The sequence below is a fragment of the Mauremys reevesii genome, linkage group 3 (genome assembly GCF_016161935.1).
Source record: "Mauremys reevesii isolate NIE-2019 linkage group 3, ASM1616193v1, whole genome shotgun sequence".
NCBI lineage: Eukaryota > Metazoa > Chordata > Testudines > Geoemydidae > Mauremys > Mauremys reevesii.
Genome location: NC_052625.1, coordinates 86,746,232 through 86,770,094, shown reverse-complemented (window position 1 = coordinate 86,770,094; position 23,863 = coordinate 86,746,232). Strand labels below are relative to the sequence as shown.

The following is a 23,863-nucleotide window of genomic DNA, read 5'->3' as shown; positions in this document are numbered from 1 at the left end:
GAATAGAGTATCCAGATGGGGAATTACAGCAAAAGAGCTATAAATATATTACTTTCCCCTTGTGTTGAACCTAAACTCTGAATATGTTCAAAAGTTTGACTAACACTATTTTTTGCACTTCTGGGAAGTACACTGCATTTTATTAGTGGTTTATGGCCTTCTGGGTGTTACAATTAATACTGCATCTTTATTGAGTCAATAAATTAATATTTCAGAAATGGAAAAAAAATCACATATGCAGTAACTCCTCACTTAAAGTTGTCCCGGTTAACGTTGTTTCATTGTTACATTGCTGATAAATTAGGGAACATATTCATTTAAAGTTGTGCAATGCTCCACTCTTACGTTGTTTGGCTGCCTGCTTTCTCCACAGCTGGCAGCCTCCCTATGCCCTCCCCCCCGTCCGCCAGCAGACCCCGTGGATCAGTGCCTTCCCCCTCCTCCACCTGCGGCAATCAGCTGGCTTGCAGCATTTAGGAGGCAGGAGGGAGGGGGAAGAAGCGAGTACTCGGCACGCTCTGCCTCCCTCCCCTGCCTCCTGCCGGTGGCAATCAGATGGCTTGCGGCGTTTAGGAGGCAAGAGGGAGGGGGGAGGAGCGAGGACTCGGCGTGCTGGCTCCCGCTCCCTCCTGAACAATGCAAACCAGCTGATTGCCCCAAGCAGGAGGCGGGAGAGGGGGGAAGGGGAGCCTGTGCGCCACGTCCTCACTTCTCCCTCCTGCCTCCTAAACGCCGCAAGCCAGCTGATTGCTCTGGGCAGGAGGCGGGGGTGGGGGAGGGAAGGGGAGCCTGTGCGCCAAGTCCTCACTTCTCCCTCCTGTCTCCTAAACGCCGCAAGCCAGCTGATTGCCCCGGGCAGGAGGCGGGGGAGAGGGACGGGGAGCCTGCATGCCAAGTCCTCGCTCTTCCCCCCTCCCTCTTGCCTCCTAAACCGCAAGCCAGCTGATTGCCCCGGGCAGGAGGGAGGGGGGAGGAGCGAGGACTCAGCGTGCCTCCCTCCTGGCCGTGGCAATCAGCTGGTTTGCAGTGTACAGAAGGGAGGGTTGAGATGCGAGGACTCAGCGTGTGAAGTAAAGGGGGAGGAGGTGTGGGGGGAGAAGTGGCGAGTCAAGGGTAGGTACTTGAGGGAAGGGGTAGAGTGGATGGGCTGAGGGTTGAGTCCCCTGCCCCCAGCAAAGTCAGTGTGCTTGCAAGAACAGCAAGAGGAGCAGCCGGACAATCCATCCTCTTTCACTCTCTGCCTCCGCCACCTAACCAAGCTTCGTACTCAGCAGTGATGACTGTAGTATTAAATTGTTTAAAACTTATACCTGTATTAAATTGCTTGTTTAAAATTGTTTAAAATGTATATAATGCTTTTTGTCTGGCAAAAAAAAAATTTCCCTGGAACCTAACCCCCTCCATTTACATTAATTCTTACAGGGAAATTGGATTCGCTTAACATTGTTTCACTTAAAGTCGCATTTTTCAGGAACATAACTACAACGTTAAGTGAGGAGTTACTGTATTTGGAAAACAATTTCAACCTTTTCTTAGCAACATCATCGGGTGGAATTTTAGGATCACAGGCTTCAAAATTTCTCTTTGTTGTCCTTTTTTTCCTTCTCTAAGTCTCACATCTGAGAACTGTACCTGACTGTATACTGAGGTATCACTTAATAGTGGAAATTTGGTAATAACAGTGGTGTTTGAGACTTTTAAAGATGGGGAAAGGAGAATGAATAGAGGATGATAGTAGTGAAGAAAATGGATACATGGGACATAGGAGGTGTAAGCTGGTAAGAGAATAGGAGGCAGGAGAGAACAGAGAAATTGGGAGAGTAGAGGAGGAAACACATCTTGTTGCAACCATTTTTTCCCCTTGCACTCCTCTACTTTACAAAGCAAGTCATTCTCTTATTCACCCGGAACAAGAGACTAGAGAGCTGGAAGGAACCTACAATATTTGTAGAGACGGAGGCAACATTTTAAAATAACAACATAATGCTATGACTTTGATGTCCTCAATTTGCTATGGTTACTCTTGTTTTTCACTACAATCTCTAGGGAACAAATTTTCAAAGGAACCACCTGCTAAAACATGAATGGACGCACTAAGTCTCCTACGTAACACCCCCACACCCAAAATACCATGAGTTTCCTAATGGAACTCTTGAGTATAGACAGAGCTGGCTTTACATAAATAAATCAAAACCATCCTCTATCCTCAAACATAACTGAATGCAATAATGAAAGAAGAGTAAAACAAAATCTTGGTGATAAAGCAGACAATTAATTTTAAGATGTTAAAGAGGGGCAGGCCCTTTGTTCAAAATGCTCCCACTAAATCAAATGAGATGGCACAGAAATTTAATCAGAGTGGCTTTGCAAGAATTGTTCTTCTCTCCTTCACCCCCCTCCAAGATGTGGAGCAGAAATATAGAGAGTTCATTAAAATACCTGACTGGGTTCTCATTTTCCTGTATTACTATCCACAGGAGTTATCTTATGCAATTCATAAAGGTGGGTGATTTTCTTCCCCTCTTCACTGAAGAAATAAATCATGAATTAATCTCATGCTTTGGATTCTAATGCTATGCTTGATTTCCTTGCTTCTCTCTCTAGTAATGCTTGTGTTTTGCTGCAGAATAAATATGAATATAAATATACATGTAATGGAGAGGATAACTACCAGTTAAAATGCATCAAGGGAAATTATCACCACCATATTGTACGGAAATCAAATGAGCAACCATACCTAATCTGTTGGATGGGTTCCTTTTGAAGAGGGCTCTCAGCAAACTTTGGGCTTCTATGCTCAAAAACTGAGGCATTCCTAGCTTGGCTCTGAAAGAACAGAACACTTGAAAAGAAAAAAATATTTTTCAAAAAATTTCAAATCCACACTTGCATTTTATAATTGAAATTAATTGGGACATGCAGACACCCATACACATTTGTCACCAAAGATATAATACCTAGACAGATTAGATAGCTCACACCTGGAGGGGCCAGTCCTGCACCCATCAAGGTTAAAGGAAGTATTGATGTCACTGGGAGCAGCTCCTGACCAGAAGCACATAACATCACCTTATAGTTAATGTTGCTCAAGGGTTACTAATTCTAAGGGTTCAGAGTAGCAGCTGTGTGAGTTTGCATCAGCAAAAAGAACAGGAGTACTTGTGGCACCTTAGAGACTAACAAATTTATTTGGGCATAAGCTTTCGTGGGCTAAAACCCACTTCATCGGATGCATGCAGTGGAAAATACAGTAGGAAGATATATATACACAGAGAACATTCTGTGGGGACATTCTGTGACTTCTAAGGGGTCATTTTCAGCTATTTATTATCTTTTTTCAGTTTTACCTTTCTGGATTACATTTGGCAGGTTTGTTCTCAATCCAAGAGCAAACCTTTTGGAATGTTTGACCCAAAATGGCCTAGACATTTTCGAGAATGAAGAGAGTGATAATAAAATACACATTTTGCATTATTAAAAATTGTAATTGGTTTTTAATAGCTCTGGTGCTTCAGTGGTAGACGGCAGAAATAAGTAATTTGGCAGGGACTACGGTTTCAATCTTGCAAATATTTATGCACACGCTGAGCATTAAATCGATGTCACGTTTGCAAAGGAAAGGACTCGAAAGTCAGGAATGACAACGTGCAGGTTGTCTGTACAACTTTAGCTCTGCACCCTTTTATATATGCATCATCATACAGTCTTTTATTATATGGCCACATATATTTTTTCTGCAAGGCCCCCTCCCCACAATGGAATGCTCATAGACCAGCAACACACAGTTTCTGGTTATTTACTCTGGGTGAATCACCTAGGGGGTTTAGGCACACAATAACACTGACATTAGTAGGAGTTGCACATCTAACTCCCTGCATAGCTTTGAAAATCTCAGCCTCTATGTATATTTGTTCTTGTTCTATATATTTTATGCAGTTAAATGTACTTAGGACCAAAGGCCTATCCCAGGAACAGAGCTAACAAATACTTAGTAGATAAACCATCAGACATTACTACTTACTTGAGAATGAGAGCCATTGTCTCCTTTCTGTCTTTTCCCTGGAATGGCAATGACCCTGTCAGCATCTCAAACTGTAGAACAAAAATAAAAATGGTAAATCAAATAAGCACATACAGTATTTATGTAAGATTCCATCTGACAGTGCACCATACTAGAATACTTTCCATTATCTTGTTTTCTATTAATTTCAAACACCAATGAGTATTTTGTGAAAATGTACTATTTATGCTAAAAAAAGGTCTAAAAAACTGTAGCTATACAAAAAGATATTTTATTATGGTAAGTCCATTTCTACTGTGTAGGACATCAGAGACCAAGACTATATTTCAATTCAAAGGGCTGCCTAAGGAACTGTTACCATCAATAGCATGGAGAATCATGCACTAGTTGAGATGCACAAAAATCTGCATCACAGGATTGCATGAACTTTTTTTCCAGCTGTGTTGGTTCACCTGGGTTCATTTCCCCATGATTTTTGCTTTGAGTTTCGGGTTTAAATGAACCCACAAACTCAAAGCAAAAGCCCAGCAGTGGTCATCAACTTTTGCCTGGCTTCCACCTGAAAGCATCAATCAGCCAACATTCCTCTGAAATGCAGTGATTCTTTCAGCAAACCTGACTGGAATGTCACATTTGTAACAAAAGCCCCAATCAAGGGAGCTTGCCTGGTTGGAGTTGAATTTTGAGAGTTTCACACAGGGCTAGTCACTGCACTGTTTGCATGTAAAAGTAGTAGCTGATTCTCCAAGATAAGCAATGATGGGTATTGTGCACTGGAAAATAGGGATCAAGGACATAATTCAGCTCTGCCGTAAATCAGGACAACTTCCACTGAGGTCAATAGGCATTCTGTCTGCTTATGTCAGCACCAAGTAAGGTCTTGGGTCTTTTAACAGTAAATAAATACATACTGTTTAATATTCACGGTTATAATTAAGCACATATTTACAAGTGCCATATTCTGCCACCCTTCTGTTGAGTTGTACCTTACCAGAGGAGTAGCTCCCTTGATTTCCGGTGGACTACTTGTGCATTAAGGTACTATTCAATGTTATAAGGGGGACAGAATCTGACTCTTAGCTGGACTCCCCCTTTTTCAAATGAAATAGATCAATAATTCCCCTAAGTACTTCATAATAATACTTAGCACTCACCGTGACTTTTCAACCCTCGCTCTCTCAAAGCATGTTATAAAAGTGGGCAAGCCTCATCATCCCAACTGGGGAAACAGAGGCACAGAAAGGCAGAATGATTTGTCCGAGATCAGAAAACAAGCCATTGTCAGAACCTGTAGCAGAATCCAGGTCTCCTGGCTCTCAGTCCAGAGGCTTAATCTGGCTTGATCTGCTAGATCATGCTTCGTCCTATTTGCCTTTCTTTAACCTACAACATTACCTTGTGCTAGTTAGTAAATATTAGTTTAGGAGTAATCAGGACAGTGCTAATATCTGCTCTGCTTTGATTAACACAAATGATAATTAAATACTAAATTTAGTTTAGAGTTATACTCTTATATCCATTTCAGCAATTTAAAAGATAAAAAGGGAAAACATAAAAGCCCTAAGGAATGGCTGCCGTGTGTTTTAAAGGATAATGGCTTTTTAAAATCTGTACAAAACTCCCAATGATTAAAAAAAACCAACCCACAGGAAGTACAAAGAAATTACTATTATGTTCTCCCTGAAATTTAGAAAAATAAAAGCTAAACCCTATTGATTTCAGTGGGGCAACACCATTGCGCAGAGTTGCACCAGCAGAAAGGAGGAAAGAATTTGAATCTCTAAATCAAATTTCAACATGTCAGGAAGGAATGTTTCTTGCTGGATACAATACGTTTTTTCTTTAGGAGATACGTGCATATGACAGGTAAGAGAACTTCCTACGATAAAGAGAGATGAAACACAAATATTCAGACAAGGTAAAACTCCAATGAGATCAGGGCATTTCTTAAAATTGAAACTCATTGCAAAGTGCCGTTGTACTAGATTCACTTCCTGTGGTATCTTAACATCTGCTCTTCAAAGCTGAAGTTGCAATTTTTATTAAATAAATATTCTGACTTTTATACATATTTCATTAAATATATGCTAACCGGCTTTGTCTTCTCTCATCAGCACCTCATTTTAAACTCTTAACAGTGGCTGGGGCTATTCAGACATTACTGCTTGAAATTCAAGTTCTCTATTCTGTATAGCTATTTAAATCAGATCACATTCAAAAGTGACAATTTATCAACCACACTGGCACATTTTGCATATTAAATCTTCAGTTCAGACGTGGTTTCCCCAGCACTAAGTTATCCAATGCAAATAGAAATCAAGCCTAATTTCACCTCTGAGACCCATAGCACAATGCGTTTGACAGTGCCTGCATAGCGATAATTCATGAAGCCATAGCCTGCAAAACCAAGTTGCCAAGTTACCGGAGGCTAATTTCATTTTAAAGGTCCAAACCCATGTACCATTCTATTCTGAAACAGTTCCTCATCCTTACTAGCAGTGCTAGGAGCCTGAAGGGGAGAGGTGTGACAGACTAATCCATCTCCATAAAATAAATCCATAAATAAATAAATAAATAAATGGTGTCTTTTACTTCTTTACCCCTTTAGTATTCTGTTCATGGACTTTCTAATCAGTCAGCTGTATTTTGCAGTTCTCACTATCATTCACCACTACTCTGGCCAATAAGATGTAATGGTCACTATGAAAAACCTACCAACAGATGCTACAGTATTGGCCATACCAAAATGACTGCATTTCCTGTTTTAAGTAGAGAGAAGTTCTGTGACTAAAAGGGAAAACGTTCATGCCCATGTCATGCCCGAACTAATAAAGGTCTAGTCACAATCAGAACTCTATCAGGAGGCTATTTGAATGATAAGGGCACCTAAAATTCCTTCTTCAGCAATCATAGTCACCAGGAAAAGTACCTGATGATTTAATAACTTGGGCCACAGAGTAAACACAACCATTACATTGTTATAACAGTTTTGTGGGGAGGAAACAGAAGGAGAGGGAGGGTTGAGGCTTAACCTTAGACAACAACAAGCTCCCTGAAGCTACTGAAAACAGGTACTTGAAAGGAGACAAAGGACTTTCAAATATGTGTGGACAATTATAAGCCAGACTCAGAAAACAAAGGGACCGAAAAGTGAGGAAGAGTGGCTGGCTTGGAGGGTCAGAGAGAAGTAGCTGTTTTATTAGAGGGGAATAGGATTTTGGGTAAAATTCACAGACATGCCTAAGTGACTTAGGAGCCAAAGTCCCATTGAAAGCATCCAAGTCATTTTTAAAAATGAGACTTAAGTATACTTCCATTAAGTGGTAAGAAAAGTAATATGCCTTATACTGAATTGTCCCCATATTTCTAGGAGCATGGATATTTAGGTATCTAACACGTTATGTTTTTCATGCTTTCTTCTCCTGTGAGCTTCTTGCTCTTAAAATCCTAATTTAAGAAAATTAAAAGTGGCTGCAGTTTTTTCATTTTGGTATAAGGCATAGCCTGACACATTTGAGGCAGGAGACAGTAATATGAGTGACAGCCTGGCCATTGGCCATGCAGGAAGAAAAAGACTGCAGCTTCCGTTCACAAGGGAGACCATAGAAAGACCCGTATTTGCAGTGTGGACACAGAAGGCAAATCAGCCTGCAAGTAAGAGCAGAGTGGTAGCTGAGGGTACAGGGACGGGGATAGATAGGGGTTATGTGCAGGCAGGGGGTAGCTGAGGGTGCAGGGAGAGATGAGTAGCTAGGAGCTGTGTGTAGGCAGGGGGATCGCTCAGGGTGCGGGCAGAGGGGTAAGTAGGAACTGTGTGCCCAGAGGGCACCCTCCCCCAGCATTTGCTGCTCCCCGAGGGCTCTGCCAGCCCAGGACCCAGCACCCTGCCTGCATGGTGGTCTTTAAAAAAATAAAATAAAGAGAGAGACATTTGTTGACTGGCATTAGGGAGTTGTGCTAGTAACTCCCTTGAGCACCATACAGAACATTTACCGCAATGTCTCAATCACTAGTACTTTGTTACCACACTTCTACAATTACATGATTCTACTATAAAGATGAAATCAAATTCAAAAGACATGCACTTAACATCAATATTTAAAAGTCAGTGCAGTGTAGCTCCAGCACATTGTATGCATCAATGCTTTTTACTTCAGTGAACTGAATCAAGGCAGGATCTGGAAGAAAGCATTGATGGTTCTGTAACGGCAATGCTATTGTGTTTAACATAATGTTGAAGAAGGTTAGCAAACATTAAGTAAACAGAAAAACATCCTTGTAAACTGAAATAGCTTATGTCTTCAACAGCTAATGCCACTGCACAGCACACCCCCAGTTTCCTGTTTATCAAAGAATTAAGAATTCTGTTCAGTACTGAACATGAGACTTGACAAAAGAAGTTAGCCCTCACAGCTGACACCCCTGCACATAGATACACTGCTGTCTGATGGCCACAGCAGATTGACTGGGTGTCAGGCCTAGGAGTAAACAAACTGCAGGATTAGGGTCAAGGGCGGCTCTAGGTATTTTGCCACCCCAAGCAGGCTGCCTTTGGCGGCTTGCCTGCGGGAGGTCCCCGGTCCTGCGGATTCGGCGGCACGCCTGCGGGAGGTCTGCTGAAGCCGCGGGACCAGCGGACCCTCTGCAGGCATGCCGCTGAAGGCAACCTACCTGCCGCCCCCGTGGCGACTGGCAGAGCGCCCCCCGTGGCTTGCCGCCCCAGGCATGTGCTTGGCGTGCTGGTGCCTGGAGCCACCCCTGATTAGGGTGATGTGAGTTGACACCAAACCCATCACAGAACCCTGCAGTTCTGCTCCACTGAGAGATTCAGGCTCCACCCCTCCCAATACATAAGCCATCTCATAGCTTGTTCCTTGTGTACCACCTGCTTACCCACTGGCTGTGTCCCTGACCACTTCCCTCCCCTCTCACCTGCTCCATCATGAGCCCCCATATTCAGAGACACTGTGTGCCCACTCCATCCAGTACCTTTGAAAGACTGCTGCTTTTCCCTAATCCTGACCTCTCACCCCTTACTAATGAGCAGTGGGAGAGGAAAAACACTAGCAACAGCATGCTATGGATTATGAGGTTTCCCTTCTCTAATAAGTAGTTGCTAGGGAATCCCTGAGGGCTCCTTAGCTACCATGTTAGAAATTATGGGATGCCATACACTCCTGCCTCATCCTACCCCCAGCTACTGCAAAAGAGGAAATGTTTCCTCTCTCCTACTTCACCTCATCATACCTTTTCGACTGGGAGAGGCGGTAACATTTACCTGGTGATCCCACAAAGCAGCAAGATAAGAGAAGCAGCCACGTAGTGTCTGCTGAAGATCCAGGGATGGGGAATCTACACTCAGTGAGGGAATGAGGGGGAGGAGTTTATCTTCAGTGAGATCCAGTGAGCTAACAAAATTAAGTTGAGAGCTGGGGGTGGTGGCCAGACGAGCCTCAACAGTGGAAAGGATAGGTTGCACAAACAACTTCACTCCAGGTTTGCTGAAATGTTGTGAGCCTGGGATAATGTTCAAGGTTGCACTAGGAGCCTGAAATCACTTGGTTTCGGAGAGTTGAACATTCCAGTCGGGACTCTGGGGCTCCACTCTCACTTTCATCTCTTCCAGTCACCTGCTAGGTGGTCTCTGGCAACGTCACTTAATTTCTCAGTGTCTCATATTTCCCATTTATAAAACATTTATTATTTTATTATAATTATGTATTATTTGTATTATTGCAGCACCTAGGAGCTCCAGGATTGGACCAGGGCCCCATTATGATAGGCACTATACAATCACCACACAAAAAGATGGTCCCTGTCCCAAAGAGCTTACAATCTAAGTATAAGACAAGAGACAACAGATGGATACAGAGACACAGGGGAGTACAAGAAAACAACAAGACAATGCTAGTCAGAAGGACACAGGCAGTGGTCTCAGCACACCAGGATCCAGGGAATGGTATTTTAATTTGTTTGCATTCTGTTTCACACCTGCATTTCCTAGAGTAATAAATAAAAATATGTTTACATTTTGTACAAGTTTTTTTATAATGCAATTAAAATAAAGCAAAGTTGAAATGATGAAAAAATGCTTTAAAGGCAAAGCAAGCGTATAACGTAAAATTACATGCTGGTGGGCTATACCATAGGTCAGTGGTTCTCATCTGGGAGGTCTGTTGCCCCGAGGGGGGTGGGGGCGCTGCAAACTGGCTTCATGGGGTCCACGAGCCTCAGCACCCGGGGCCCATGGGTGTTTTGGGGGGTGATGGGGGTAGCTGCCTCCTCTAACTGCAGTGCTGTAACTCCTAATAACATAACCAAAGCAGGGCAGTCCCCGCTCAGCTCCACCCTCCCTCCTCTTCCCCTGCCCCTGAGGCCCTGGCCAGGTCAAAGGCCAGAAGCTGGAGACAGGCAGGGTGGGGTGGCTCCTGCTCTGGCTGGTGGGATGGAGCAGTCGGCCAAGTGCTTCCCTGTCTCCTCCTCCTGTTGCTGGTGCCTGCGACTGTGGTTGCTTCTCTGCTCCCAGCCTCTCTTGACTGCTTGTGCAGCCAGTAAGAGCTGCTTGGGTGGGGGGAACCAGGCTCCAGGGCTGGCAGAGCCCTCGGGAAGCAGCAACCACAATGGGGGGTGCCCTCCCAGCACACAGCTCCTAGCTACCCCTCTCCCTGCACCCTGAGCTACCCGCCCTGCCTGCACACAGCCCCTAGCTACCGCTTTCTTTGCACCCTGAATTACCCTCCCACCCACACACAGTCCCTACCTATCCCACTTCCCGCACTCAGAGATACCCCCGCTCACACACAGCCCCTAGAGCTTCCTCCCACCCTGTTCCCTGAGCTACCCCCCTGCCCATACACAGCCCCTAGCTACCCCTTTCTCTGCACCCTGAACTACCCCCCTGCCTGCACACAGTCCCTAGTTACCCTTTCTCTGCACCCTGAACTACCCCTGCCTGTACACAGCCCCTAGCTAGCCCTCTCCCTGCATCCGGAGTGGTTTTCAAACTTTTTGAGCTGAGTGCTCCCTGTTCCCCCCGATCCTTAAGCTATATTTTTTTCTTGTGCCACCCACCCCATCCCAGACAGGCTGGATGGCCCGCTGAGGTAAGTCGGGGGTGGAGGTGGCACTCCCTTCCCGTGCCTTGCAGAGATGGCCTGAGTCCCACTGGGCCCTGCTTCCACCCAAACAAGCATGTTGAGGGGGCCTCAAAGAAAAAGGTTGAGAACCCCTGCCACAGGTGAGCTTGCGCCCCCTAGTCTATACTTTAAGCTTACCATTAATAGTAGTTCAAATAACTACTGTAGTGTTGAAATGTGTTGCTGGATAGTAAACTTAAAAAAATGGACAGAAAGACAGGAATATAATGCAAATAAAACAAATGCTAGTATAAAAAACATAAACAAAAGTAGGCTTGGCTTGACGTGAGTAATTGGACATGGGTGAGGCCTCATTGTTTTGAGAGACAGGATTTGGGAGGTAAATGTATCAGCAGGCTGTAAACAGAATGTCTGTACAACCTAAGATAAGGGGGAATACCCATGGAACCATTTACAACGGACAAGATAACAATGGATAAGATAAGCCTGAAACGTAAGGTAAGGTAAAGAGTAAGTAGTGCATGAACAGTGCGTGGTATTCAGGGATTGATTCCTACAAAATAACCAAGCCAATCCCCAAATGTGTGATGCAGTGCATAGTAAACCCAGTGTAATATGTAAATGTATATAAAGGAAGAGGTGTGTCCATCCCCTACACTTGAGTCTGATCAACTCAGCATAGCTTTGCTATATGCCATATAAAAGAACTAGAGTGACATGACTTAAGTCGAACTGAGTTCTTGGAGGCAGAATGGAAGAAGTCTTGAGAGAACCACAACACCACCGTCAAGCTTTTTGTAGGCATCATGGCAAAGGAGGGTTTGAAGGCAGAGGTGAAAGTAAGCCGGTACGCCCCTGTACGGTGTACCGGCATGAGCCGGTTTGCTGTACCGGGGTGGCCCAGCTTCCCCAGGGGGCAATTTAAAGGGCCTGGGGCTCCCAGACCCTTTAAATTGTCACCAGAGCCCCACTGCTGGAGCCCTGGGGTAGGGTTGCGGGACTCTGGGGGCTATTTAAAAAGTCCAGGGCTCCCGCTGCTTCTACCACCCCCTTTAAAGAGCTGCTGGAGCCCCGCTACTACTCCAGGGCTCCGGCGGCTATGTAAAGGGCTGGGGCAGTAGAAGCAGGGGAGCCCCGGGCCCTTTAAATAGCCCCCAGAGCCCTGGGCTGCTGCTGCTACCCCGGTGGGAGGGGCACTTACCTTACAGGGTGGGCTGGGGCAGGCTCTGACTCCCTCAGCCCCGCCCCTTCTGCCATAGGCCACGCCCCTTCCCGGGGCCAGAACTGGCCCCAGCATACCGGTAAGTCACTGGACTTACTTTCACTCCTGTTTGAAGGATGATCATGAGGTAGCTCTGTGGATGTTTATGAAGGACAGCGTGGGAGAAAACACAATGGTGCTTGTTTGAAAATGTAATAAGTGGACAATGGATGTTGGCATTATGGGCTGATCAGACACTCAAGTCAGCCTTTTGATACTGAATGGAGATGATAGGTAGGATGTGAACAGACTGTGAAGGACCTTGAAAGTGAAGACAAGAAGCATATGTTTGGTATGATAGAGAAGAGGGAGCTAGGGAAGGGTTGCAAAGAGAATGATGACATGGTCAAAGTGATGAGTTATGAAAATTTTTGAATAGATATGAATGGGGCAAAATTGCATTTCTCAAAGTCAGAGAAAAGGATGTTGCAGTAATCAAGATATGAATTATGAGAGTTTTAGCTGTGTGGATGGATAAGAAAGGCCGTACTTAGAGGTGTTATGCAGAAAGAATCTACAAGAGTTAGACACAGCCTGCATGAGAGTATCTAGAGAGAAGTCTGAGTCCAAGATGATAGGCAGGTTAGTGGTGCAGTTCACAGTGCTTGAGAAAGGAGGTAACAGAGAGGATTTGGGCAGGGAAAGGAGGCGATTAGGTGCTTTTTTGCATTGATCTTGAGCTGACAGGTCAAGAATTTCATTTAAGCAGAAGGATACAAGTCTGGGGTAGAGAGGTAGATCTGTGAATTTTCTGCATAGAGATAGTCATTGAATTTGTGTTTTCAGATGAGATTACTCAGAGAAAAACTGTAGAGGGAGAATAGAAGGGGACCAAGGACAGAGCCATGTGGAACTCCCACAGAAAGCTGAAGGGGGGATGAGGAGGATACTCTGAAGAATACGCGGAATGACTTACTAGAGAGGCAGGAGGAGAACCAGGAGACGACAGAATCATGGAAGACAAGAAAGGACAAAATTGCAAGAAGAAGAGCATGGTCACTTGTGTGAAAGGTGGATGACAGGTCAAGAAGTATGAGGATGGAGTACTGGCGCTGAGATTTTGCTAAGAAGAGATCATTAGAAACTCTGGCCAGAGTAGTTTCAGTGGAGGGCACGAGGTACAAACTAGAATGGAGAGGATCTAGGATGAAATTGGAGGTAAGGAACTCCAGGCAGCGATTGTAAATAGTGTATTCAATGAGTTTAGAGACAGAGAGGAGAAGGCAGATGGGGCAGTAGTTAGAGAGGCAAGTAGGGAGAAGGGTAGTTTTTATTAAGAATGGAGAGACTAAAGCATGCCTGTATTGCAGGGGTGGCCAACCTGAGCCTGAGAAGGAGCCAGAATTTACCAATGTACATTGCCAAAGAGCCACAGTAATACGTTAGCAACCCCCCATCAGCTTCCCCCCCCCACTACCAGTGCCTCCCGCCCACTGGCAGCCCCACCGATCAGCGCCTCCCCCTCCCTCCCCATCAGCTGTTTCTTAGCGTGCAGGAGGCTCGGGGAGTGGGAAGGGGTGGAGTGGGGGCAGGGTCCCTGGCAGAGCCAGGGGTTGAGCAGTGAGCACCTCCAGCACATTGGAAAGTTGGTGCCTGTAGCTCCAGCCCCAGAGTTGGTGCCTATACAAGGAGCCGCATATTAACTTCTGAAGAGCCGCATGTGGCTCCGGAGCCACAGGTTGGCCACCCCTGCTGTACTGTGAGGGGAAGAGCCAGAGGAGAGTGAGCAGTTAAGGAGAAGAGTAAATGAGGGGATGAGAGGGAGATCAGGAGATGGGAAGGGATTGGGTCACTGGGGCAAGTGGAAGGTTTGAGGAGGAGAGCAGATGGGAAACTTCTGCTCCCAGGAAGAAGGAGAGCACTGTAGAGAAGGCAGGGGGGAGAGAAGGTGAACTGACGGGCTCACTGGAAGGTCTGGGATGGAGCTGCACCCCAGGACATGAGCAGGTGCTGGCAGAAGCTCCCCCTCAGGTAGGTGGACAGAATTGCATCACCTACCTCCCGAGAGGCATAATTAATTAGTGTTTGTAAAGAGCTTGAAGATCTTCACATAACAACTGCTATTCACATGCAAAATAATCTGAATTATGAAAAGCATCCCTCACAATGAAAATAAAAGGACATTGTTAGACCCGGATTTTGCAAAGGAGGTCGTCTTGCTGTGATGCTTGGTATTGATCTAACCAGGTAAGTGTGTGTACACTGTACAGTCCTTGGTGTATAGAGCTCTGTAGTACAGTTAAGTTTAAGACAAAAATTATCAGAGCAAAACATTCTCTGTCTGGCCAGAAGCAGAGTAAGATGTTCATTAGCATCTCCTTTCTCTACTTACAAATTCTGCAGGTGCAGCAACTAAAGAAAGGCACTTCACTTTATTCTTTATGCTTTCCCTACATTGCATATATAAGTATTAACACATATCTTTTTATTTGGGACCTCTAGCCCAGTCATCGCTCACATCCTGCCACGTGCATATGAAGTTGTCTGTAGAGCGTCTAACTCTCTTCACTTCAGGAAAAACAAACAGCCTCCTCTAGGTCTGGAGCTCTGTAAATCAGCCAAGGATTCATACTACGAGACCATTGTGACTACAGACCTCCCAATAGACTTGCAGATGCTATCTCAATGACAGCCCAGTCCACCAGGGATCTAGATCTATGGTGCTGTTACCAAACCTCTCATGGCGTAGCAGAAAATGGACTAGGTTTATACACAACTTTTTAGCCATTTAAGTCAATTAACTTTTCATACCGATTCTCTCGGTGAAAAGCTTTTATAACACCACTAGAACGGACCAGTGAGCTGGTACCTGAAATCTCAGGTCTTAGGGGTGAGTGGCAGGCAGGAAGACAGAAAACAAAAGGAGTCTGGTCATGATAAGTCATATCTTTACACACCTTTACATCCCTTGGAACAAATTTGTAAGTAGGCTCACGCCAGGTACCATCAAGGATTGATGCTGTGTGTGTAAAGCAGGATATTGAAGCCAAGATACAAGATCTCATCTGGTCTGACCGTTCCTATGGACATGTACTATACTAGCTTAAGCTAATTCTGAAACATTGATTGGCAAACTGTGGTATTTACATGATCATAAATATAGCAGGATAACTAGCATTTTTGATTTACAAAGGTCTACCATTAAAGACTCAGTCAGGCTATTGGTACTAAGTGAGGCAAGTTCTGGTTTCACAGAAGTCAATGGCAAAACCTTCATCGATTTCAAAGAGACCAGGATAACCTTGTCAGTTAAGATCATTTTGATGATAATAACGATAATGATTGTGATGCTGGTAAACCAGGTGCCAGCTCTTGCTAAGGCTGTAGGTGTCATCTGAGCCAAATTCATAGCTAGAAACCGGACCAGCTCACCTGTATGTTAATATTGATCAACATGGTTGTTAAACTTGTAAGAATGTGTTTAATCTCTATAAAATGCTGGTAAGTTGCTGCATGCAGTAATCTTACTTGTAATGTCTGTATCCCATGCTATAAAGTAGTATATAAGTTTTGGTTTAAAATTGTTAAATTGCCTGCTCTGAACTTGTGAACCAAGGCAGGAAAAGTGGTTCCCCTGCCCATGCAGAAGAACAATCAAGGCTAAATGGGCCATTGTGGAGCATCACAATGCACAGACTGGGTTAATGGCCCTCTTACACCCACAAAGGTGCTAGGTGCAAGAAAGCACATCCCATCAGCTTGAATTCAGAAAGAGGGAAATAAAAATCTTCTTGTCCGCTATCTTTATCTCTTTGCTATTTGAACTCTTGCAAGGGCTGGAGCTAAGAAATAAAAAAAGCTGAGATCCCCAGGGTCAATCTGGTTTAGCTCTAAAAAGGACATTCAGTGCTGACAGATTACTACATTTCTATCACCTTTTGGAACCATAGACTGAACTCATTTGTTTATATACACTATCTGTTTTAACTTGTAAACAACTCTCTCATTTCTTTTTCCTAGTTAATAAATCCTTAGTTTACTATGGGATTGGCTACCAGTGTTCTCTTTGGTATGAGATCTAGGGTACAAATTGGCCTGAGGTGAGTGACTGGTCTCTTGGACTGGGAGCAACCTGAATATTTTGTGATTTTTGGTGTAAGTGACCAATTATCACTAAGTCCAGCCTGCCTGCATGGCAAGATAGGCTGGAGAGCCTAAGGAGACTGTCTGTGACTCCATGGTAAGACTGTTACAGTGATCCAGGAGTTCACATTTGTAACTGGGTTGGTGAAATCTAATTCTAGAACATTCCACCAGTTTGGAGTGTCTGCCCTGCTTTTGTCAGTCTGCCCTGAGGTTGGCATTCTTGGTCATGAGCCACTCCAGACAGTGTGACAATAATAATAATATTTTACACTGGACTTCAGCTTCAAAGTGCTTGACAAACTTAGATGAAACTGTACAACACTTCCATGAGATGGGTAACTAAATATTATTTAGCTTGATTCTCCACTGTGCTTAAGAGAGGAGGCTGATGGGGACCTGGTCATAATTTCTCCAGTCTCAGCCAACTGGTCCTGGTGTAAGTTGAAGTGGCACGTCTCATCTTCTCCTCACCCCCTTGCTACCTCACCAGACCCCCTGCCTCCTCTTATGTGAGACAATCTCTGGATGCTCCAAGTTCTCTTGGTCCCATGTAAAGCAGACTGGAAACTCTGTCCCCTTTATCTCCATTATATACCTGTGAAATCTGAAGAGGAGACCTTTCTTCTTATGTGTCCAAGGACCCAAATGAAGTCAGAGTCAGAACCAAGAACAGACCTCATCAATTACTACCCTCTAGCCTGAACTCAGAAACAAGCCTTTCTATTGATATTGATCCAAAAACGATGTTTGTTTCTGTGTTAACAGGATGACATTGCTAATGCCCACTGACAGAATTTCATTAGTTCTTAACAAAAAGCTTTGCATCTTCAGTCTTGCTGCCCCTACCTACACGTGTAATGGGCTGTTCTCCTCAACGGCTCCTTTCTATCCCACCTCTTCCAGCATTCCTACCATTTTTCACCATCACCAATCCCACTGCTCTCCCTTACTTGTACTGTTGTCCCAGGGCTTATTTGCTTTGATAATTTAGGGCCAGTTCCTGGGAGGTGCTGAGTGCCCTCACCTCCTATTGATGTCAGTGGTTGCTGAGGGTGCTCAGCACCTCAGAAGATTAATCCCTCACATTGTAAAATCTGCTTTGCACTAGACCAGCACACATCCATTTGCAGTACTATATAAAGTGGGAACAACACACTAGAGCTTGAACAGCTTGTTTAGATAGAATTACAGTAGTCCCTTGGCAACCACTGACCCATCTCAGAGATCTCTATTTTGGGGCCAAGTCTTTCATCTCTTTTTACCCAGTTCATTTTGATCCTTGAATCTACATTTTATGTGCTTTGATCCTACATTGTGGCTCAAGTGAAAAAGCCCTTAAAATGGTGTATAATTCTTTTCCTCTTGCTGTTGCTGTGTATTATGAATGGAAGCAAATGGTATAAAAGGAGACAAGGGAGTATCACTATTTGGTGACGGGTCTCATTGCTAGGGAAAATATTTTATCGCTATCATTTAGAACTTACTGCAGGGAACATATTTCTTACCCTATTGATTAAGATTTTGGATATGAATAATACACTTACATACATTTTCCATCAAGGTATGTATATGCCTCCAGTTAGTATATTTTTTCATGTAAATTTGACAACACATTGCAAATTGCTTTGAGGTAAATTCTAACCAATATCTGAATATCACTTAATTCCTTCTGATCCTTAGATTATCTTAAGAACAGCGTCTCCACCAGAGTATGTTGGTTACAGTTCAAGGAAAATACCGCATAAGGAGATACAAAAAGAGGAAAATGCTAGCAGCAGATATCCTCCCATAATTTTTGCTTATAGAAATCTCTTTTTACTGCTTCAATCCGTAAATTATTAAAAGGAAAAAAGGTTAAAGTGATTAAAGCTTTTTTTTCTGTGAGGTGTCTCTGGCAGCACTCAAAGGCTTAAGCACCAGCTTACAGTTAAGATGATTTTACTATCTCTATCTCATCTCTTTCTGTATTCCATTATCTTTTCCAATATATTAAGTCACCAAGGAGGGGAGTAGGAGAGAACGAAATGGAGAAAGAAAGATTAAAAATACTGAGCACTATAATGATGCAAAGGAGACATAATTAATAAAAGGAAGAAAGAGTGACATCATATGTGGCAAATGTATCAATAATGAATTTTCCTTTAGTGGAAGCAGACCATGAAAAGTATGCTCCAAAAATAAGTATGTACTAAAATACCTTGGAAAGTTTATGAAGTGGGTATTCACCCACGAAAGCTCATGCTGCAAAACGTCTGTTAGTCTATAAGGTGCCACAGGATTCTTTGCTGCTTTTACAGATCCAGACTAACACGGCTACCCCTCTGATACTTGGAAAGTTTAGTGTATACTAGTAAGACAGAAGCCTTCATTTCACAGATCTAGACATTATTACCAATGACCCCTTTTTTTCTAAGTTTCTCTAAGAGGTCAGGGACATTCTATGGACATATTCCACATTGGGAATTGCTTCCACTCAAGAACCAAGCTAGTAAATAACAAAACAGTGATCCTGTTTATTCCTGGGTGACTGTATTTTTCTAAACTTGTTCTGCCTATCTCTTTTGAATAAGGTTATCATGACTCATGGCAATCAATTATAACAGCCAGTTTATGAGAGAATTGGAATGAGGGAGTGAGAAATTAGTGGCCATATGTCATCTCATATAATGTCAGAAGTAATTAGTTTCCTACTGCTGACGCCATGTGAACGATCAAAGCAATCATCACCCATTTATGTCCTCCTTACTACCAGTCCATTAATTGCTGAAAGTGAGCCTTCTTAGCCTGAAATATCCAGACAGCTGCCAAAAGAATGAAAAAAGAAACAATTCATCCTTACCATTAGCACACCAAAGGACCACCAGTCTGCACTCTGCGTGTGTCCTCGCCGGTTGACCACCTCTGGGGCCATGTACTCTATTGTCCCACAGAATGAATACGCTCTCTTATCATGGTCAATGGCCTCCTTGCTCAGGCCAAAATCTAGACATATTTTGTAAATAGACAGAACTCTTGTCAGATCTTGGTTTATGATTATAAACGTTATCTCACATTTAAACATAATTTTTCATTCAAATGAAACCCAACAGCTTTCGACAGAGATGCAGAATACTGAATCCAACTGAGTGTTGAATATTTACAGAAGTGCACATTGATGTAATGCGCAGTTTATGTGCACATAAGCACCAAAACATACTCAGAAGTTGGAAGTTACATTTGCACATGGCTATATGCGAGCAAAATTCCTGCTTGCATGTAGGGATTTGTACCCTGAAGTTGGGCACATGCATTTTTCCATACACTTCTGAAGATAGGTCCCCGAGATGGCAGAGGTAATTTGGATAAACAGAATATAGTTACACCAGCTGGAATTTCCATAGGACATTGGAGCTAACACCCAATTCTTGCAAAAAGTACCATGGAATTTCTAATCATCACAACTGGACAAGCATGCAGTGATGCCCACACCACAGCTCCAAGGCAACAAAGGGATGTCCATTCTAGGCATCTTTTGGTTGCAGTCTAATCTGGAGCTAGAAGCCATACCAGAAGGGTGTGTGGTTGCAAGGACTCTTGGGTTAGAAGTCTGGAGCTGGAAGCCACAGTCAGGAGCCCAATTTTATCTGAAAAATGGTACTTCCTGCCTGGACAGGGCCCTTATGCTACACCAGGCCAATGGCTCAGCAATGACCAGAGGGAATAATGTCAGCTACTGAATCATCAATCCCACTTCCTGCAGCCCCTAGGTTTTCTCTAGCTACCTCGTTCCAGCTATTGACCCACGATCACAGCTTGATGCATGGAAACCAATGCAGTGCATTGGCAGGCTTGTAGAGATTAAGTTTCAGTGATTGAATGCTGTTCTTTACATACCTGTAATCTTAATGTGACCCTCTTCATCTAGGAGGATGCTGGAAGGGAAAAGGCAAAAAACAAAGAAGGATTATAAAGATACAAAGTACATTTAACAATAAAGAATAAAAAATGGTGAAAGAGAGGAAATATATACAAATTAAATACACATGTAGCCCGCCTCCTTCTTAGAGACTCCAGAGAAGAGAAAGATCCCCAGAAACCCAAAGGTCTACATACCTATGTGCCTGAGACATGAACAGCCTGTGCAGGCTGGATAATCAGCCTGACTGACATGCCAAGGCAGCCAATTGCATGACTTGAATGTTTGCTTGGGACTCGCCAAACACATGATCTGAGCCCTGGGAGACCCAGTGTTTGAAGGAAGGGAGTTGACTGCAGGGTATCTGCTTTCAGCAACAAGAGTCACAGAGCTTTCACTGCTCTTGAAGGAAAGGAGAGAAAGGTGCACAGAGAACCCAAGACTCTTTGGTTGCTAAGTGATCTAGAGAGTCTTAAAAGGGAGAAATAAGTGGACTCTTCCACTCTTGAAGACCAGAGGTTCTCTGAGAGTGGGCTACACACATTTTTACAGTGTATCATCATCATTAAGGGTCAAACAAAAAACAAACAAATAATGCATGTTAGATTTAAGGCTGCCATTCTGTTTACGACTCCCCGGGATGGCTCAATGTTGCAGCAATCTTAGAAGAGAAGTTAATTTTACCACATAGGCTTTAAGTGTCATGTAGTGTCATGTGAACCAATAGGCACAGTGTGATAGGTTAATAAAAGAATGAGATCATATCTCTTAGATCTACAGGCAGAAGGTTGAACCAACTGCATGGCAACACCTTGCCTTGGACCAATTGGAGCACCCTTATACATCCAGGACTCAGTGAATGGAAAAGTGTGAGGGGTTGGCCCAGAAATGAAATGTTGGAGGGAGGGAGTGTTGTCCCCTCCAACATCCCATGGGAAATCTGCTGAAAAGGTAATACAGCCACAAGGGAGGATTACGCAGTTCTCATCTCCCTAGGTCCCTTCCAGTGAAATGTAATTCCAGAGGCCATGATCCGGTCATGCCGTGAGTAATTATGCAGAATTTCCATGCTTATATCAGCTTAAATTAGCCCATGAATATTGTTTATTCTGATGGGTTTTGGTTTTAAATAGTAGAAGTAAATACATTTTTATTTTCCAAAAGTTAAATTTAACTCAGCACGCATAACAGATTGAAAGGTGATGGCTGACTGACCCTCACTGGTGAGGGAACATAGTATAACCATGGTAGCAAGACTGACAAATGAATTATTTGTCCCAACTTTGTCCTCACCCATAACTATTTCACATTTGGGGACAATGTGTACCTTCAATTCAGCAGCACTGCTATGGGTACCTGCATGGCCCCACAGTATGCCAACATTTTTATGGCTGACTTAGAACAATGCTTCCTTAGCTCTCGTCCCCTAACACCCCTACTCTACTTGCACTACATTGATGACATCTTCATTATCTGGACCCATGGAAAAGAAGCCCTTGAGGAATTCAATCATGATTTCAACAATTTCCACCCCACCATCAACCTCAGCCTGGACCAGTCCACACAAGAGATCCACTTCCTGGACACTACAGTGCTAATAAACGATGGCCACATAAACACCACCCTATACCGGAAACCTACTGACTGCTATACTTACCTATATGCCTCCAGCTTTCATCCAGACCACACCACTCGATCCACTGTCTACAGCCAAGCTCTATGATACAATTGCATTTGCTCCAACCCCTCAGACAGAGACAAACACCTACAAGATCTCTATCAAGCATTCTTACAACTACCCACCTGCTGAATCATAGAATATCAGGGTTGGAAGGGACCTCAGGAGGTCATCTAGTCCAACCCCCTGCTCAAAGCAGGCCCAATCCCCAGACAGATTTTTGCCCCAGATCCCTAAATGGCCCCCTCCAGTTTTGAACTCACAACCCTGCATTTAGCAGGCCAATGCTCAAACCACTGAGCTATCCCTCTCCCCCAAGACAAGGGCCATACCCCTTTCAGGAGAGAGGCTCCCCCCAGGCGGGGTGCACCAGGACAAAGGCTCAATAGTCACCTGCCTGACCCTGCTGTGATTTGAACACACAACCTTCTGATCTGGAGTCAGATGCGCTACTGTTGCACCATGAGGCCAGCTGGTGGCAAGGAGAGCTGAAAAAAAGAGCTGCAGACCTCAGACAATGTACTGGCTATGAATCATAGAATATCAGGATTGGAAGGGATCTCAGAAGGTCATTTAGTCCAACCCCCTGCTCAAAGCAGGGCCAATCCCCAGATTTTTACCCCATTTCCCTAAATGGCCCTCTTGAGGATTGAACTCACAACCCTGGGTTTAAACAGGCCACTGCTCAAACCACTGAGCTATCCCTCCTCCTCCCTGCTGAAGAAACAGATTGACAGAGCCAGAAGAGTACCCAGAAGTCATCTACTACAGGACTGGCCCAACAAAGAAAGTAACAGAACGCCACTAGCCATCACCTTCAGTCCCCAACTAAAACCTCTCCAGCACATCATCAAGGATCTGCAACCTATCCTGAAAGATGATCCCTCACTCTCACAGATCTTGGGAGCCAGGCCAGTCCTTGCTTACAGACAACCCCCAAACCAGAAGCAAATACTCACCAGGAACCACACAACAAAAACACTAACCCAGGAACCTATCCTTGCAACAAAGCCCGTTGCCTCCTCTGTCCACATATCTATTCAGGGGATACCATCATAGGACTTAATCACATCAGCCACACCATCAGGGGCTCATTCACCTGCACATCTACCAATGTGATATATGTCATCATGTGCCAGCAATGCCCCTCTGCCATGTACATTGGCCAAATCAGACAGTCTCTACATAAAAGAATAAATCAGACGTCAAGAATTATAACATTCAAAAAGCAGTTGGAGAACATTTCAGTCTCCCTGGCCACTCGATTACAGACCTAAAAGTCACAATATTACAACAAAAAAACAGACTCCAACGAGAGACTGCTGAATTGGAATTTGCAAACTGGATACCATCAAACTAGGCTTGAATAAAGACTGGGGGTGGATGGGCCATTACACAAAGTAAAACTATTTCCCCATGCTTATTTCCCCTCCCCCCCAGTTCCTTACATCTCCTTGTCAATTGCTGGAAATGGGCCATTTTCATTACCACTACAAACAGTTCTTTTTCTCTCCTGCTGATAATAGCTCACCTTAACTGATCACTCTTCTTATAATGTGTATGGTAACACCCATTGTTTCATGTTCTGTGTGTGTATCTATCTATCTATCTATCTATCTTCCTACTGTATTTTCCACTACATGCATCCGATGAAGTGAGCTGTAGCACACGAAAGCTTATGCCCAAATAAATTTGTTAGTCTCTAAGGTGCCACAAGGACTCCTGTTCTTTTAGTAAATAAATGTGTCTTGAATGAGCATGCTAACGAAGGGATTTATTTAGGGTGTTCACTATATAAATTATTTTTACCATATTAAAACAGTAA

General features: G+C 43.9%; 1 protein-coding gene across 11 annotated transcripts in view; it reads right to left on the bottom strand.

The window, feature by feature from the left end:
* Positions 1 to 23,863, bottom strand: part of RPS6KA2 (ribosomal protein S6 kinase A2) — a 445,421-nt gene that overhangs the window by 77,623 nt on the left and 343,935 nt on the right. For all 11 annotated transcript variants that reach the window (XM_039528713.1, XM_039528712.1, XM_039528709.1 and 8 more), the window contains 4 exons: positions 20,339 to 20,376; positions 19,305 to 19,447; positions 4,022 to 4,092; positions 2,738 to 2,826 (listed from right to left, as the gene is read on the bottom strand). In XM_039528713.1, coding sequence (XP_039384647.1) covers positions 2,738 to 2,826; positions 4,022 to 4,092; positions 19,305 to 19,447; positions 20,339 to 20,376 — 341 coding nt within the window. The remainder of the gene's footprint in view (positions 1 to 2,737; positions 2,827 to 4,021; positions 4,093 to 19,304; positions 19,448 to 20,338; positions 20,377 to 23,863) is intronic.